Source organism: Centropristis striata, chromosome 23, assembly GCF_030273125.1.
Source record: "Centropristis striata isolate RG_2023a ecotype Rhode Island chromosome 23, C.striata_1.0, whole genome shotgun sequence".
Classification (NCBI taxonomy): domain Eukaryota; kingdom Metazoa; phylum Chordata; class Actinopteri; order Perciformes; family Serranidae; genus Centropristis; species Centropristis striata.
In genome coordinates this window covers 8,314,356-8,332,501 of record NC_081539.1, presented here as the reverse complement: position 1 = coordinate 8,332,501, position 18,146 = coordinate 8,314,356, and the positions used below count along the sequence as shown (strand labels likewise).

The window sequence follows — 18,146 nt, the reverse complement described above, 5'->3', positions numbered from 1 at the left end:
GACTAATGGCCTAGATAACCTTATTTCACTGCATGATTGCCTCAATGCAATTGCCAGGCGGACATAAAACAGACGTATTTATTGTTGACTCGCATATTTGAAGTAAAGATGTGGAGATGTTTATGAACTGTACACTGACTCTATAGCTATTTTGTCACATTAAAGGGCAAAAATAAGCACTATACCTGTTTTAGGGTCGACGGAGAAGTACGGCTGGCCATGGAGGATGCTGTAAACCACTCTGGCGCTGTTTCCGTAGGTGGGGTCGTCTGCATCGGTGGCTGTCACTTGCGTCACATACGTCCCTGGGGAAAAGAGTGGGAAGACATATTGACTTTGACTTCATTTGTTTCCCTCATGAGACCGCAATCCAAACACTTTGAAGTTCATCAGTTTACTCAACGATCTCACCTGACACTAATGAATGATGAATCACAACTGAGAAAGCTACAGCTAATACCGAACAGACAGAGTCGCTGATGAAGTGCATCGAGGGGGAGGAAGAATGTGTTGGCTTGTTCAATTTTCCTGATGTATGTTTTGAGTTGCACATTTGTAGCTCCACTAAGTGGACATTATTTTAAAAAAAGTACAGCAAGGGTAAAAAAAACAAGCTCTTGTGCTACTATTCATTAAACAATGCTACCATTAAGAAAACAAAGAGCCATGGCAAGAATAGTATTAGGGTGGCAGTCTTCCAAACTCCTGCAGTAAGAGGGACAGAATAATTACTTGCTGGAGGTTTGGCTCATCCTCCTTAACTAGCTGGCATTGCAAACGGTCCTTATTTACAGTGTTTTTAAATTCAACAGATTCAATTCAAAGTTTAAAGTTTTAAGAGTGTAACAAACAAACAAAAAAAGCCTTATCAGCCTGTCTACTTTATAACTCCAAGCCTGGTGTTTGGTGTCTCGTGCAGATGGCCAGATTCATATATTTATATATAAAATGCATAATAAGTCAGAATTGTCCGTTCCAGCACAGAAAAGCATGATGAATGATTTTTGCAGTCAACCTGATTTAATATCCAAAGTCTTGATCACATATATATTCTCATGTAGAAATTGCTTTTAGGGTATTTTATTCTGAAAATATGACAATTTAACAAACATAATACATCAAAAAAGTGCAGTATCTTCAAATTTAGCCTCTTCATAAAAAGTAATCAGTGACATACTGACTGGAATTATGATTATGATGCCATTATTTGTGAATTTAATGCAATTAATCCCGTAATTGGTTTAAGAAAAACTGTGAGTCAGGGTTATTTAATGATGATGTCATTAGAGGGATATGTGTTGTCGGGTTTTAGACTTTACATTTTCAACAGATTCCACCCAAGGTTTTGAGAGTGTAACCAGTAAAAAACGCCTTGTCAGCCTGACTACTTTATAACTCCAAGCCTGGTGTTTGGTGTCTTGTGCAGATGGCCAGATTCTTTACAAAGACTATGTAAAGAACTATCATGGTTTTATATTTAAAATGCATAATAAGTCAGAATCGTCAGTTCAAGCACAGAAAAGCATGATGAATGATGTTTGCAGTCAACCTGATTTAATATCCAAAGTCTTGATCACATATATATTCTCATGTAGAAATTGCTTTTAGGGTATTTTATTCTGAAAATATGACAATTTAACAAACATAATACATCAAAAAAGTGCAGTATCTTCAAATTTAGCCTTTTCATAAAAAGTAATCAGTGACATACCGACTGGAATTATGATTATGGTGCCATTATTCGTGAATTTAATGCAATTAATCCCGTAATTGGTTTAAGGAAAACTGTGAGTCAGGGTTATTTTAATGATGATGTCATTAGGGGATATGTGCTGTCGGGTTTGAGACTTTACATTTTCAACAGATTCCATCCAAAGTTTTGAGAGTATAACCAATAAAAAAAATGCCTTGTCAGCCTGACTACTTTATAACTTTATAAGCCTGGTGTTTGGTGTCTTGTGCAGATGGCCAGATTCTTTACAAAGACTATGTAAAGAACTATCATGGTTTTTCAATGCATAATAAGTCAGAATTGTCTGTTCCAGCACAGAAAAGCATGATGAATGATGTTTGCAGTCAACCTGATTTTATATCCAAAGTCTTGATCACACACTGTATATATTCTCATGTAGAAATTGTTTTTAGGGTATTTTATTCTGAAAATATGACAATTTACCAAACATAATACATCACAAAAGTGCAGTATCTTCAAATTTAGCCATTATTTTTTAATTTAATGCAATTAATCCCGTAATTGGTTTAACAAAAACTGTGAGTCAGGGTTATTTTAATGATGATGTCATTATTATCCAAAGTCTTGATCACATATATTCTGTAGGCATTGCTTTTAGGGTATTTTATCCTTAAAAATATAACAATTTATCAAACATAATACACCACAAAAGTGCAGTATCTTCAAATTTAGCCTATTTGGAAAAAGTAATCAGTGACATATTTGCTGGAATTATGTTTATGATGCCATTATTTGTCAATTAAATACAATTAATCCCGTAATCACTTTAAGAGGAATAGAGAGTCAGGGTTATTTTAATGATGATATTGAAGGTTGGGTTTGAGACTTTACATTTTCAACAGATTCCATCCAAAGTTTTAACAGTGTAACCAATAAAAAAAACGCCTTGTCAGCCTGACTACTCTATAACTCCAAGCCTGGTGTTTGGTGTCTTGTGCAGATGGCCAGATTCTTTACAAAGACTATGTGCAGACAGGTTGACATGGATGCCTTCACAGCCAGACAGCTCAGTGCACATATGTCCATGCATCAATCACAAACCCACATCTGTCTAGCTTTAAAACACGCTGCGTAAAAATATTTTGCAGGATTTCGCTCACATGAACAAGAGACACTGACCAGAGGGATGACATTTACATGGTCATTTTAAATTCCGCTAAGCTCCTAGTTGTCTGTAAAGAACTTGTTGTATATTAAATAGGCTTTGCAGTCTGAGCAGATGGTAACAATGGCATTAAAACATTAGGTGAGAGAGATTAGCGTCTCAATCCTTCCTAACAAAGCTACACATGCCTGATTAGACATAGCAGAGAAGGTCCGCATCGTGTTCCAACACGAATATACAATAGATGAGATAATACATTAACACATTTTCAGTTCAGCAGGGGAAAGGAAAGCCACAGCGCCGTGAGCTCAGAGGTAGTGAAAGTTTAAAAGCCTTAAAGCATGGCAGACACCTACGCATTTCCAAGCGACAAAAGGCAACAGCCTTTACCCTGGGTGTGAGACAATAAACAAGCTGAATAAATTTCATTCGTGCAATTATGGAAATTCCAGTGTGCGAGTAAGAGCTGGCTGGAAGAAATGGCTTCAAAGGTCATAGCTGATAAACACAGGGGGAGGATGCAGAATCTAGATTATCTATCTGACTTAATTAAATATTCTTTATGCCAAAATATTTAACAGATGTAATCATGACAACTGTAATGGTACAATACAGTGCAGAAGAAGCCAATTAACATACACGCAGTGCATACAGATTCTGTATTCGGATTTGAAGAAATGGTAGAAGAATTTGCAGAGTTGCATGTAAAAAATGAGACACTTACTATTTTAACTGCAACAAGGGGATGCAAGAGATTTTGTGGTTACAACATTTTTCTCAGGTAAGTCACCGATACTTGTTTTTGTTTTTTTTGTTTTTTTTAATCTGTCACTTCCTTATTGATTCAGAGATAATTGCTTTAAACCAGGGGTCTCAAACTCAAATTACCTTGGGGCCGCCGGAGGCAGTATCGAAATGACCAAAAAAAGACACAAAATTACTAAAAAAAGACACAACATGACAAAAAAGACACAAAATTACCATAAAAGACACAAAATTACCAAAAAAAGACACAAGATTATTAAAGAAAGACACAAATTTTCTTAAAAAAGACACAAAATTACCAAAACGAGACACAAAATTACATAAAAAAGTAATTAAGGGGACCTTCCACACACAACATGGTAAAGTGCCATTCATATAAAACTCACATTAAACTCTCATATCAAGGTGGGGGCCACAAAATATCATCACGAGGGCCGCAATTGGCCCGCGGGCCGCGAGTTTGAGACCCATGCTTTAAACTCTAAGGGAGTCACTGGTTTATTGCCATGAGTGATTTCATAATATCTGGCCATAGACTGGCCTTAACTACAAACTCTTATTGCATATTAGGTTCAGTATCTCTCACTTTATAGACACAATGCATCCAGATACTATATTCAAATATGAGGAAACGGTAGAAGAATTAGGTCCTTTGCAGAGTTGCATGTAAAAAAACAGATACTAACTATTTTAAATGCAACAAGGGGATGCAAGAGATTTTGTGGTGACAACATTTTTCTCGGGCAAGTTGCTGATACTTGTTTTTTTAAATCTGTCACTTCCTTAATGTTTTAGAGATAATTGCTTAAAACTCTAAGGGAGTCACTGGATTATTGCCATGAGTGATTTCATAATATCTGGCCATAGACTGGCCTTAATTACCAACTGTTATTGCATATTTGTGTTCAGTATCTCTCCCTTTTCATTTTGTTTTGCACTGCTAACATAAAAACATCCAAAGGGGGATTCCAGCCAAAGACAGCGAGAGGGATGTAACAGTTAATGAACCCATTGATCACACACGACTTGCTGTTATAAATATTGATAAAGACTTTAGTTGTTTTAATGATTCTTTTTTTGCACTGCTGGTTACTGTTCACACAAATTGTAGGGGGACTGGTAAAAACTCCGAATATTCACAGCTAAGACATTTTTGCTGTCACTCTGCATAATTTGGCAACACTTTGCTACTTGTGATTGTGATGATTATAACTCTCGCACCTAATGAAATTATGGTTTTATATATAAAGTGCATAATAAGTCAGAATTGAATGTTCCAGCACAGAAATTCAACATACATAATATACCACAAAATTGCAGTTTATTCAAATTTAGCTTTTTGTAAAAGGTAATCAGTGACATACTGACTGGAATTATGTTTATGATGCCATTATTTATCAATAAATACAATTAATCCCATAATCGTTTTAAGGGGAACTGTGAGTCAGGGTTATTTTAATGATGATGTCATCAGGGGGATATTTGAGGTTGGGTTTGAGACTTTACATTTTTTTTATATAGTCTGAGTTTGCAAAAAAAAACCGTTATGTATGGCATTTTAAATATACATATATTTATGTGTAAGGGAGGGAAAGAAAGACCTGTTGCATTATGGGAAGTGTAGGATTAAAAGTTTTTGGGGGCTTGACACAGTATAAGTCAGGATATCTTTGCCTCTGCTGCTTGATTCCTCTTTCTCCCACAAACAACTTTATGGAAATAATGCCCTTTATTCCCGGAGAATTGCAGGCATAATAACAACTGACCCATTCCAAAGTTGAAAAAAAATGTAAAAAATAGTTTAAAGTATTTTTTCAGGATTTAACTTCTTCAGCTTGGCTTCATAAGTGTTATCAACATATACAATGAAAATGGTTCATTTAACATATTTGCATGTTCATATTACATAGATACTGTTCAATGCTCAATCTGATCCTGAACAGTAGAAATGACTCGTCTTAATTTATCAACTCACTCAAATGTATTAATTAAAAATAATTAAAAGTTAAATAAAGTTTTCAAAAGCTCAATGTCATGTAATACTATTGTATTTTATTTGTAGGACTTTCCAATGTACATTAAAACGTGCATTTTTTATGAAAAATGAGTGAATTATCCTCATTGAACCTGATCTGTGAGAGGTTAGAACACCATTGCATTAAATATTGATTGAGATGGTTAGCAATGGAGTTAAACATGAAATATAAACAATTTTTATTGGGATTTTGACACTTTTGGATGATTAAACATGCCCTGGGTCAAATTAGCCCACGGACATTATTGCTATTCCTGAGAAACAAACATAACAGGAGGGTTAAAGATTATAACAATGTCTATGTGACTGTGTGAAATAATTAGTTTTCCATCAATTTTCTAATTGACAATCTACTTGTTTCATTCTGTGGGTGTCTATTTGAGCTAATCCCTGCACTCTGCTTCCATGATCACACCAGATATGTTTTTTTGATGAAGTTGAAAGCCTCTTTGATTCAACAGCAAACTGTTGCAGAGCAGCTTATGGTTTAGAGTGTTCACTGGGGCAAGACTGTGTTGTTCTATGTTGTTTTCTACCCGTACTCTAGAGACTGCTGATTTGGGCGTTTTGAGGGATTCATTGCCATTCAGATCAAGAGAAACTATTCTCCCAGAGAATTACCTTGATCTGTCCTCCCTGGGGGGTCGTATAAAGACAAAGCTGTGAGATATACCCAGGGCACACACCAGGAATAACTGGCTCTCTGAAATGTCAAAATCTAGGGGGAGCAGCTTTTCCCCTCTGGAGGTACCCGTGATGCTCCTGAAACTTTTATATTTGGTAGAAAACAAAGCTTTGAGTGCATATAATTCAAATCAATTAGGCAAAGTACTGGATTGTCTACACTGCAAAAAAGCCAACTTGTATTTTTTGGCCTAAAACAGTGATTTAAGTTGGTAAAACGTGGAAATATAAATTATTGACATTAAGGGCAATTATGTAACTTAGCACAACAAATGAAGCCAATTGTATGCTCAAAAACAAGTTTGTGAGTTGTTGTTACTTATATCTTTAAGTTGGGGTTCACAACAAGGGACAATAGTTCTGCTAACTCTTATTTCTTTGTTGTGAAATGCGGGAAAGCGGTGAAATACGGTCATTAGCGAAAGCTAGCGGCTAACTAATGCTAGCGGCCAACTGATGCTAGTGGCTAACTGATGCTAGCGGCTAACTGATGCTAGCGTAGCGGCTAACTGATGCTAGCGGCGCTACTTGTTACAGCTACAAGAGTAGCCTTTAGTGTATCAATGCTAACTCAAAATTGTGGTCGCAACATTAGCTGACATTTCAATACAATTGTGCCAATTCAGCACATTGCAGAAGTAAGTATTAAAAGTTATTACAATGTAAAATTATAAGTTAGTACAACTTACAGTTGAGTTGACAAAAATCTGAATTCAGAGTTGAGCAAACTCAAAAACAAAACTTAAAATATTTAGTTTAATTGTCCAACTTAATAAAATTTTATGGAAGTTTGTTGCCTTGAAATTTTGAGCTCACCCAACTTTTCTTTTTTTTGCAGTGTATCTCTAGAGAACAGAACAAGTCACTGACCTACTGGTGACATCTCAGGGACGCTGGCCGTGTAAGGTCCCTCCAGGAATTTTGGCTCATTATCGTTGATGTCTTGAACCTTGATTACAAATTCTGATTCGGGCTCCAGGGGCCTATTGGTGTTCATGTCAACAGCCTGGGCGCGTAGGGTGTAGTAAGGCTTCTCCTCCCTGTCAAGACTCCTTAAGGCATGGATGTCCCCCGTTGTTTGGTCAATTGTGAAAATGGAGCCAGCCCCGTCTCCCGAGAGAGTGTACTTCACCGCACTGTCCCCCCTATCGAGGTCAGTGTGCAGCTGCAAGACAAAAGAGGAAAAAAGACAGGTTGAGTGCAAACATTGGCACAGATAATGATTCATTGAAAGCACTGGGGAAGAGCTGTCAAAGAACACTATTTCTCAAAGACAGTCAAGGAAACTGACTGCGCATCAGAGAACAAATTCATGTCTCTGCAAAGATCTGCAAAACACTAAGTCATGAGAAAAATAAAATGATCGTACTTTCGGAACGTTTCACAGATTAATGAGGCTAAATCTCTCATAAATAATGTATCCTCTCTGTGCAATTATGCCGCAGTGATAACTCTTCAACACCGTGGACCCATTTCTATCCAAGCATGACTCAAAGTCTTGTCTCGTGTGAGATAGGAGATAGGACTTTTCTCTCAAAGTGGCATAGATCAGAGTGTGAAAAGTTGAGGTAAATACTCTTTTTCCACAAGAACAATTTTTTAATACTTTCACACGACAGCGGAGGTCTGTGACCAGATGACTCTGGGCACAGTTGCAAAATATCACTACTCCAGCCAGAGAACATCTTTGTTTATATAGATCCAGGGCCACAGCAGCTCTCTTTGTACAAGACAAACACATTCTGGGCTGGTGGCAGAAAGCCTATATTGACATAGTTATGTTTACCTCCCCAAGGGAGATCAGTCATACAATTCAAATCCTTTTAAATATTTAAGGGCTCTAATGCAACGTGATCATCACCATAAATGGATGAGGCGTTTGCCTTCCTATCAATGACATGGAATTTCCACCGAAACCATTTAACTGGAGTCTTATTCCAAGAGGCAAGAACAGATATCTTAAGCATACAGGGTAGCCTGCTAAATTGCTGGCTCGAGGTAACATGGTTTAATTTTTCTCTCAAAGGAAGAAAAATCCATAACTAGCAGAGAGATGCCTCTGTTCTACACTTTATTACTCACTTTAGGCTTTTTTAAAATATTTTTTATAGCAAAATATAATGGAAATGGTAACTTTATTTTGGTTGTTATGGATGACAAGTTGTTGTCAAACTACTCTGATCTGAATATTATAAACGTGTTTTCTGACTTCCCAATTTTTTTTTTTTTTAAAGTGCATTTACTCAAGTACTTAAGTGTAATTTTGAGGTACTGTCATGGAAAAAAATATTAGACCACCCTTTTCCTTCAATTTCTTGTTCATGTTAATGTTAATACATTTTTGTTTGGACATATATAATGATAACAACAAAAATAGCTCATAAGAATTAATTTAAGAGCTGATATCTAGACATTTCCATGGTTTTCTTGATAATAACCAAAATCATTATCAAGAAAACCATGAAAATGGATAGATATTAGCTCTTAAATTAAACTCTTATCAGCTTTTTTTGTTGTTATCATTATATCTGTCCAAACCAATGTACCTTCAGTTGTAACAGGCATTAAAATTAACAAGAAAGTAGAGAAAACAAAGGTGTTCTAATCATTTTTTCCATGACTGTATGTGTACTTTACTTTATATTTCCATTTGATATGACTTTATACTTCTACTTCACTGCATTTTGAGGCAATATTGTACTTTTTACTCCACTATATTTAGCTGACAGCTTTAGTTATTTTTCAGGTTGAGATTTGTCATTAAAAAAACATGATTCATTTAAAGTGATTTGATTTTTTTTTTTCAATTAAACCTCATAACAGTATATTAAATAGTTTAAAAGAGTCCTACCTTGAGAAGATTCAAACTTTGCATAAATAAATGCATCAATAATAATAATAATCCAATAATATATTTGGAAAATATAAAACAGTTGGTCAACTCTGCATAATGAGTACTTTTACTTTTATACTTTAAGTACATTTTGATGCTGATACTTTTGTACTTTTACTTTTGAATGCAGGACTTTTACTTGTAGTGGAGTCATTTCACAGTGTAGTATTAGTACTTTTACTTAAGTAAGAGATTTAAATGCTTCTTCCACCACTGCCTGTAATCACATCACGCAGGAATCATGAATCATAAACTGTCCAAAAGGGACGTTATTCCTCGGCTGTTAAATCACAATGTTAAGAGCCAATGCAAGATTAGTTTTGGTAACCTTCACCACATGCACCGAATTAAAAAAATCCACACGCTGACACTGTTTTTTTTTTTTTATAGCGACTCAGTCTCTCTCTCTCTTTTTACCCCACAGGTAAATATTAAGCTATCATTTGCACATAGCCAATTTTCATAGTGAACCTTCATGGTAATTGTAACCGAGGAAAGGAGAGGGAATTTGAGATGCAGTTATAAATTCTCTGTAGGGTTACGGTTCAAAACAAACCAAGACATGCAGACACAAGCACAAACACACTGGGAGTAATTGGTGATTCAGTGCAAATTGCCCAGTTCACACAAGCATAACGTGGCATCATGATGTTCCCATCCATGGTGCATTATTCATTTCTATTCAAATGAATGACAATTATTTTTAGTACATGACCCTTGTTGGGTGACGGCTATGGATCCCGTAACATTTTATGCATGGAAAGCAAAATCTGAAATGTAGATTAGACTGTGCATTGTCCATTTAAACAACATGCTACTCCTCCACATGCAATAATCTGATAATAAAATCAAGATTGCAAACTAATGATTCAATGAATGAGCTGATAAGAAATGTATGCAATGCATCCATCCCTATCTTGAATCTGAATCAAGGTTATAACAGTTTTGTTTTTTTCATTAGTTTTAGTTTTAATTTCGTTCTCAATTTTTGATTCAAATTTAGTTAGTTTTAATGAGTTTTTAGAGTATGTTTGCTAGTTTTAATTAGTTTTTATTTATCTTTTTGGAAAATGCTTAGTTTTTATTAGTTTTAATTTTTTTGGGTGGTATTTTATTTTTTGGGTGTAATATTAAATATGGTCACAATAAATGTTGCCTTTATTTCCTTTACCTGATCCATCTAAGCCCCAATAAGTTTATTAAGTCATAAAACCAAATAGATGAAATATGCAACCAAAAATGTTTAAGTAGGAAAAAAGTTGACAAAGACGAAAACGAAGGACATTTTCACTATAATTTTAGTTAGTTTTGTAACCACAAAATATAGTTTCAGTAAGTTATCGTTTTTATTTAAAAACTCTCGTTTTTATTTAAAAACTCTCGTTTTTATTTTCATTTCAGTTAACGAAAATGTTTTTTTCGGTTCTAGTTTTTGTTATTTCGCTAGTTTTTTCGTTAACTATAATAACCTTGATCTGAATCCACTACAAAATTGCTTTGGTTGGCTCTAGATTTGAGGGTTACCGTAATTATTATAATAAGTGTTATGATTACGTCACACTGTTAAAATAATCGGCTAAGTCATTTTTTGTCAAATTTTTATTTTGTTTGCCTAAATCATCTCCTCATGACGCCGGCCACCTATAGTAATATCCAGTACATCCTCAGTTGATCAGATCATGTGATTTTACTCCTTTAAGATCATCTCTTCTTTGACAATTTGCCTACCACTAATATTGGTAACACTTTACTCTAAGGTGTCTACATAAGAGTGACATGGGATGTGTCATGAACATTAATGACACTTTGAAGTAACATTAATGCTCATGAATCATGATACTTGTCATGTCATGTTTCTGACAGGCTTGTGTGACTCTTATGTAGACACCTTCAAAATAAAGTGTTACCATATCTTGCTTAAGTCATAAAGGCATGTTCAAAAAATTACCTAAGTAATTTATTTCTCTTAAGATACATAATTTACACACAGTGTTATTACTATACCAATAGCCATCCTTTGTTACATCCTTTTTTTGTGAAATGATAAATAAATGTCATATGTTACACTTCTGGTGAAGGCTTTTGTGTTTCCTGCAAAACTTTAAAAAATCAGTAAGGCTAAGGTTATTTTAACAGGGTGACGATTATAACAATAATAAAAAAATGTTTATCTCAGGCTATTTACCTAGGTTATTTCATCAGTGTAGCAAGCATTTTATTTCCTTGCTAAAAGGGAACAAAACGAGGGAACGAGGGGACCAAACAAGCAAGCAACTTGTCAACTACTTTGGGGTTTCCCATGCCCATTTTCAGGGAAAGAAAATGTCAAGAAAAGAACCGTCTCCAGGTAAACTTTTCTCTTTACAGTTACAGCTATGGCCTTTTCACTTCAACAGACAAGCGTTAATAGCAGCAGGAGGATGACAGGTGGCTAAAAGAAGATCCGGCCAGATGTTGGCAAGAAAAAAGTCGATGAAAAGTGGATGAAAGGTTCATTTCGCAACCTGGATACAGATATAGCGCACTGCACATGAAGAGAAGCTGCGCAGTTAATAATTGGCCTTATATCAGAAACGGAGCTGTGTGACAGCTATCCACTGGGACAGGTGTGGATGAATAAAACGATCTGTTTGTTCCTGCTTCTTCTAAACCTGGACCGAAAGGAGCTGAACTTCAGTGGACATCTCCACAGCTTTTCCTGATACCAACTTGGAAAACGGGATTCTGAGGAGTGGAGCTACCTGTGAGGACTCACCTGTGACTCCAAAAGGTAGGAGAGGACTATTTTATTCTCCTATGTGCTGCTTGGAGGTCTCCCGGCCTTTTTCAGATGTATTTGTGCTGCTGTGCTGATCATTATTCTGCTGTTAGCTGCTGTTGCTGTGGTTTGCTCTATTCATCCTGAGAGTGCATGTAGGGCTGGGCGATATTTACCTATAATGTGTTGACTTTCAGTGGAGTTCTATGTTTATAATAGGATCTTAAAATTAGTTATTGGAGTTGTAAAATCTAATATAGACCTTTTAAAAATTAAAACATTAAGTATGATTTTATCCTAACATTTTTATCCTCTGAACTATATATTATAGAATACATACGATGTTGTGCAAAAGTTTTAGGCAGGTGTGGAAAAAATGCTTTTTAAAAAAAAAGAATGCTTTCGAAAAATGTTAAAAGTTTATTTTTTATCAATTAACAAAATGTGAAGTGAGTGATCAGAAGAAAAATCTTAATCAAATCAATATTTGGTGTGACCACCGTACTTTTGCACAGTACTGTGTATTTGGCATACCATGCCATGAATAAAAAAAAGTATATGACCTATGTATATACAGTCTAATCATAGTTGAATAGCTCTTTCAACAATATTGCCCAGCCTGACGTGCTTCTTTGGGTGTGCACATTGTGCACAGGCATGTTTTTGGCATCAATTCTATGGTCTACTCTTTTTCTTACTCTTTTTTTCCTCTCTATGTTATATTCTACTCTATTCTATGCTGTGTTATGTGAAGCTATGCTGTGCTTTCTGGGTGCTGTGTGTTGTGCCAGTAGGCTTTTGCTGTCTGCTATGCTATGCTATGCTATGCTATGTTATGTAATGTTATTTTATGCTATGCTGTGTTGTGCTATGCTATGCTGTTTGGTTGCTGGCCGCTGTGCCATCATATTTTTGATGCCTGCTGTGCTACTAATTAGCCCGTGTGCTTTTGTATGAATCATTTTCTAATCACAAATCTTGTATCACAATATATGGTTTCATGATATGTCTTTCTATTACACACACCATCTGTCATAACATGTTTGATGGAAGATTCCAGACACCCTTACTACAAAAGGTAGGACATTATTCTATTCTCTTCTCCTCTGTGCTGCATGGCCACCGTCCCATTATACAGGTGATGGTCGCTGTACCACCCCGTTGCCTATTTGCCTTTTATGTGGTGCTTGGAGGTCGCCTGGCCTTGCTCTGCTATATTCTGTGCAGCTGTGCTGATCATTATTCTGCTGATAGCTGCTGTTGCTGAGGTTTCTCTATGGAGCCTATAGGCCTATATGTTTGAATGTGTCCAAGAGCATGTAGGGCTGGGCGATAAGTCATTATAATGTACTGACTTTCAAGGGAATTCTTTCTTTAAAATAGGATCCAAATCATATTACTGTGTTAAAAATAGCTTGTCAAAGCATACATTGGAGTGTAAAGTTACTTGATAAAGTAAAACAACTTTTTTTTTTTTTTAAATCGCATTTATCATCAAATTTCGTCATTTATTTGAACTTTGATGCTTTTGGCATATCATAACAAATTGACTGAATGAATAAATTGGAGAAACAAATATTTTTAATAATAGTAAGGCGTGTATTTCAAACATATTGCCCAGTCTGATGTGCTTGTTTGTGTGTGCACATATGCACAGGCATGTTTTTGGTAGAGTGGTGGCATTCTATACTATTTTCTAGCTTGCTCCTTTTTTTTATTCCATTCTACTATATTTTATGCTATGCTCTGCTATGCTGTGCTATGCTATGCTATGCTGTTGTTGGCTTGTGTTGTCTGCTGTGCTTGATATAAGTGCTATACATGATATATCTGTCATAACATGTTGTGAATGTAGAAAACATTCTGTCATTGAACACAAAATATATACATATATATATATATATATATATATATTTGAAAGAAGACCAGGATACTTCATGGCCTTGCACACCAATGGAATTATGGACTGGATGGAAGATTCTACACACCCTGACTACAAAAGGTAGGACATTATTTTATTTTTTTCTCCTCTGTGCTTCATGGCCACTATGTCATTTTACCAGTGATGGTTACGTGTGTTTGTTGTGGTTTTGTTCCACCTGCTGCAAGGGTGTTTGCAATGGTTGACTTTTGTGGATAAATTGTTTTATAATAATTTAGTCTCTTATTAGATTGAGTGTCTAGCTCATCAGACAAATTAAGGAAAGACTTTCAGCTGTAATGGTTGTGAATTCATCATCGTGAGAAATGGCATGTTGCTAAGATGGTGAGGTTCGGTAATTACTAATTAGCATAAAACCATCAGGGCTTTTGGTTTTAACTTTATGGGTTTAAACGACTATAAAGCTGATTTTAGTCATTTCTTTTGGTTGGTATTATCGTTCACTTGTGAAATACAATTGCACAACTGCAGGAGTTTTATCTTCGATGGCAAGTTCGAAATGAATACCATGATGCTTTTAGTCAAGGATACATCCATGAATCTATTATTTTCTTTTTCTATTCTGCTCTGTTCTGTTCTGTTCTCTGTTATTGCAGTGAGGCTGGGGTTTAGGCTACCCTGCCATTATCTTGGTCACTGTACCACCACCTTGTCTGTGTATATGTGTATGTGTATGTGTGTGTGCGTGTGTGTGTGTGTGTGTGTGTGTGTTGTGATGATGCCTTTGGCAGGGTTATTTGCAATGGCTGCCTACTTTTTTTGTATTTTCTCTATTTTTTGGGGAGAAAATGGTTTCAGTCTCTTGTAAAATCAACTGGGCAGAGAGCCTCCTCTCTAATTAAAGTGCTCCCATCAGAAAAATTGGAAACTACTTATTCATAGTGTCTATCACTGTGTGGTTGTGTAAAATAGCGAGTCTGGCAAGTGTGTAGGATTTTAGATGTGCTTAAACCCTTGGCAACAAGAAGGAGTTACTGTATTAGTCGTTGTGTCTTCTGTGAAACATTTAATACATTTTAAAACGCCGATACACTGGGGGGTCGATTGGATATTGTCAACACATATAATGCAGACAAAGTGCAATCATCCAACAATTGCATTTTTAGTTGAGCCAAATGAAAGAGAACTATTTCCTGTGGGCCCTTTGGCTGTCAGCAGCATGGTTAAAGAGTGTTGTTGCCCTCAGGTGCTCCCCAGAAACTTGTGCTTCCAGGTTTGCCAGCCTTTAATAAATCACTGTGCGTTCCAGTGCCCTGTGTTTTTTTTTCGTCAGATACTAACAGAGGATCCTGCAACAAGAGTAGCTGTTTTCTGCCTCTGTTCATTTATTATCCATCTTGTTTCCTATTGTTTTTGTAATCCCGTAATCTTTTTGCAATCCATTCACATAATCCACGGCATCATTTTTACGAGATTGTAGGTTTTGTCCTATTAGGCAGATGACATGACAATGGCGGCAAACAACAATCTCATTCGTAAGCGTGATGAAAGTTGCTGCTGATTGTGCTCGTGGTGGCCCGCGGAGATCACAACGGCAGATGGACTGTTCCAACAATGTCGTCATAATGGGGACCAGAATCTTTTACTTGGTAGACGTAGCCAAGAAAAACACACTGCTGACAGAATTTATCACTCATACACAAATTGCAACAAAACACTCCCGCCAAAATAATATGCCCCGTTCTTTTATAGGGCTTTTTTATACAGCGACATACAGATTGTTATTGCGCCTTAATCTGTCATCCATTTCTGCTGGACAAAATAACAAACACAGTACGATGAAGTCTATCTTGTAAAGCTGAATCTCTCTGACTCACTCTCAAACAATGAATCACTGTACAGCAGCATCTGTTGCAGGGAAATTGTTTTGGATTGCATAATATTGCTGGATGTTCAGGAAATCTCCAGTGGTGGAATGTAACTAAGTACATTTACTCAAGAACTGTACTTCAGTACAATTTTGAGGTACTTGTACTTTACTTGAGTGTTCCTATTTTATGTAACTTGATACTTCTACTCCACTACATTTAGCCGACAGCTTTAGTTGCTTTTGACATGAAAATCATGATAAACTTAAGGTGATTAGATTATTAAATTGAATTAAAATGAGCCCTATGCTGCTTACATAACTACATCAATACAAATAATAGAATAGAATAGAATTATTTGTCATTGCAGAGATGTACAATGAAATTAAAAAGAGCAACTCTTGTTTTAGCGCAACAGAATATTAAACATAGTGAAAAAAAATATAGGAAAACCTATAAAAAAGCACAATAAGAAGGGGGGGGGGGGCAGCAGGTTTGGGATATTTACAGGGAGGGACATAATGGAAGTTATTGCACATAAAATAAATATATTGCACTGTTTCAAATATAATCTATCAAGATATTTAGAATATATTTAACAATCTGAGTGGGGCCATTCTCCTTAACGAACACTTTCACTTTTGATACTTTAGGTGCATTTTGTGATACTTTTGTACTTTACTTTAGTAAGTTTTGAATGCATGACTTTTACTTGTAGTAAAGTAATTTCACAGTACTTTTACTTAAGTAAGGGATCTGAATACTTCTTCCACCACTGATAGTTTCCATGTTATGGTACCATTACAATTACTCTATTGATAACTCATAAATCTCTTCAGTCCTTATAATCATTAACACAAACTGCTAAACTGAAGCCGGATTAGTAAACACTGTAATATGAGCAGACTCATAGTTTTTGTGTATATTGGATAGATTATCCCTTTGTATTTATGATTAATGGGGCGTTTATATTTGGTTTCCCTTTGACTGACGAGAAAAAGAAGAATTGGAGCATATTTTTCACACTCGCAGTTTATTCAATACAAACGCCCAGGAGAGGCACCTGCAAATTGATTCAGAACCGCACAATTAAAGATGAAAAAGAAATGCAAATGCACATATAAAAAAAGAAAAAAGTACAGTGCCTTATTAATTATAACTGAAAGTTGACTGATATTAATTAAAAATCCCATTACTCTAACAATAGTAATCAATTATATGAAGAGATTTATTAATAGGGAGGCAGACAAGGCTTCTTTTAAACCACAAAACATGCATTGGGCTCGGTAGACAAGAGGCAGAATCCCAGCCACAAAACAGTATGTCAAAAGAAAATAAGGGATTTTTACTAACGAGAGGAAAGCATCTTTTCCAATATATAGCACACAAATCAACATAACAGTCTATGCGTGCAGAATTCTAATGATGGCATAGCCTCATGTCAATCCAAAGCATTTTGTTAGCATAAAGAACGTGCTGAATGAGTGACTGAGCGCTGGCTTGTGGAGACTGCAGGATCATATGCACCCATATTATGGCGAGGATGTCTTTACACTCCATTTTTCATGATAAGCATAATTAGCAAGATGCTCTGCTCAGGGTACCAGTTGACATGACTGCTATAAAAAGAAACAGGTAGTGCGAGGAACCGAAATAAGAATCCTGCTACCATCCAAAGTCGCACCATCTGTTTGAGTAATTATATTTGCATTTATGATTTCTTTCTTGCTCACAATTTCTCATGACTGTCAGACATTTTACATTTTAGACGGTTAGTTAATGTTTTTGTGGAAAGGATGTTTCAGTGATCATGAAGCTGTTCCGAGTCTAATTTTTCCCGGGATTTATGGCCTTTTTATGTACATGCATTAGACATTGTATGATTCAAAGCCGTGACCTGCAATTTCCACAGTGTTCTCTCTAGCCATTAGGCCATCTTGTCCTGTCTGGGAGAGTTGATGCAATGCAGATGGCCAGCCAGTGCATCAGCAGGGCTGTCAAAACAAATATCGGCAGGCCCATTATTCATCTCCTATTAGTTCCATAGACTGAAGCTACTAAACTACTGGTACAAATGGGAACAATGATTCCTCATCTGTACCAGCTGTGGAATCATCACATGTAGTGATTGTGCTACAGAGGGAATTCTTGGCTGTAAGAGAGGGTGGTGTTCCCTGTTAGCTTCAGGATTTGCAGCACATGCTCCCTCATTGGCTATGCAGTAAACCCGCATATTGATTAATTTGAGTGATTTCAGAGGAGAATGTAACCAACCTCTGTAGAAAATGCTGTAATTGGATTTCTGCACCCAGGATTATGCGGAGCCTCCTCTCAGGAATGCATATGGAAGCCACAACTCTTTGCTGATAGAGAGCCAACATTGTTCCTTGAATGGCCCAGCAG

The 18,146-nt window shown here is 36.1% G+C and overlaps 1 protein-coding gene and 1 long non-coding RNA gene across 2 annotated transcripts in view; one reads left to right on the top strand and one right to left on the bottom strand.

Moving 5' to 3' along the window:
- Window positions 1-18,146, bottom strand: part of LOC131961692 (cadherin-12-like) — a 149,020-nt gene that overhangs the window by 56,582 nt on the left and 74,292 nt on the right. The window contains exons 3-4 of the mRNA XM_059326534.1: window positions 7,213-7,507; window positions 186-305 (exon numbers count right to left, since the gene is read on the bottom strand). Coding sequence (XP_059182517.1) covers window positions 186-305; window positions 7,213-7,507 — 415 coding nt within the window. The remainder of the gene's footprint in view (window positions 1-185; window positions 306-7,212; window positions 7,508-18,146) is intronic.
- LOC131961693 (uncharacterized) overlaps window positions 13,044-18,146 on the top strand; it is a 97,384-nt gene continuing 92,281 nt past the window's right edge. Inside the window, exons 1-2 of the long non-coding RNA XR_009389877.1 lie at window positions 13,044-13,071; window positions 13,915-13,995. This is a non-coding gene — a long non-coding RNA (uncharacterized LOC131961693). The remainder of the gene's footprint in view (window positions 13,072-13,914; window positions 13,996-18,146) is intronic.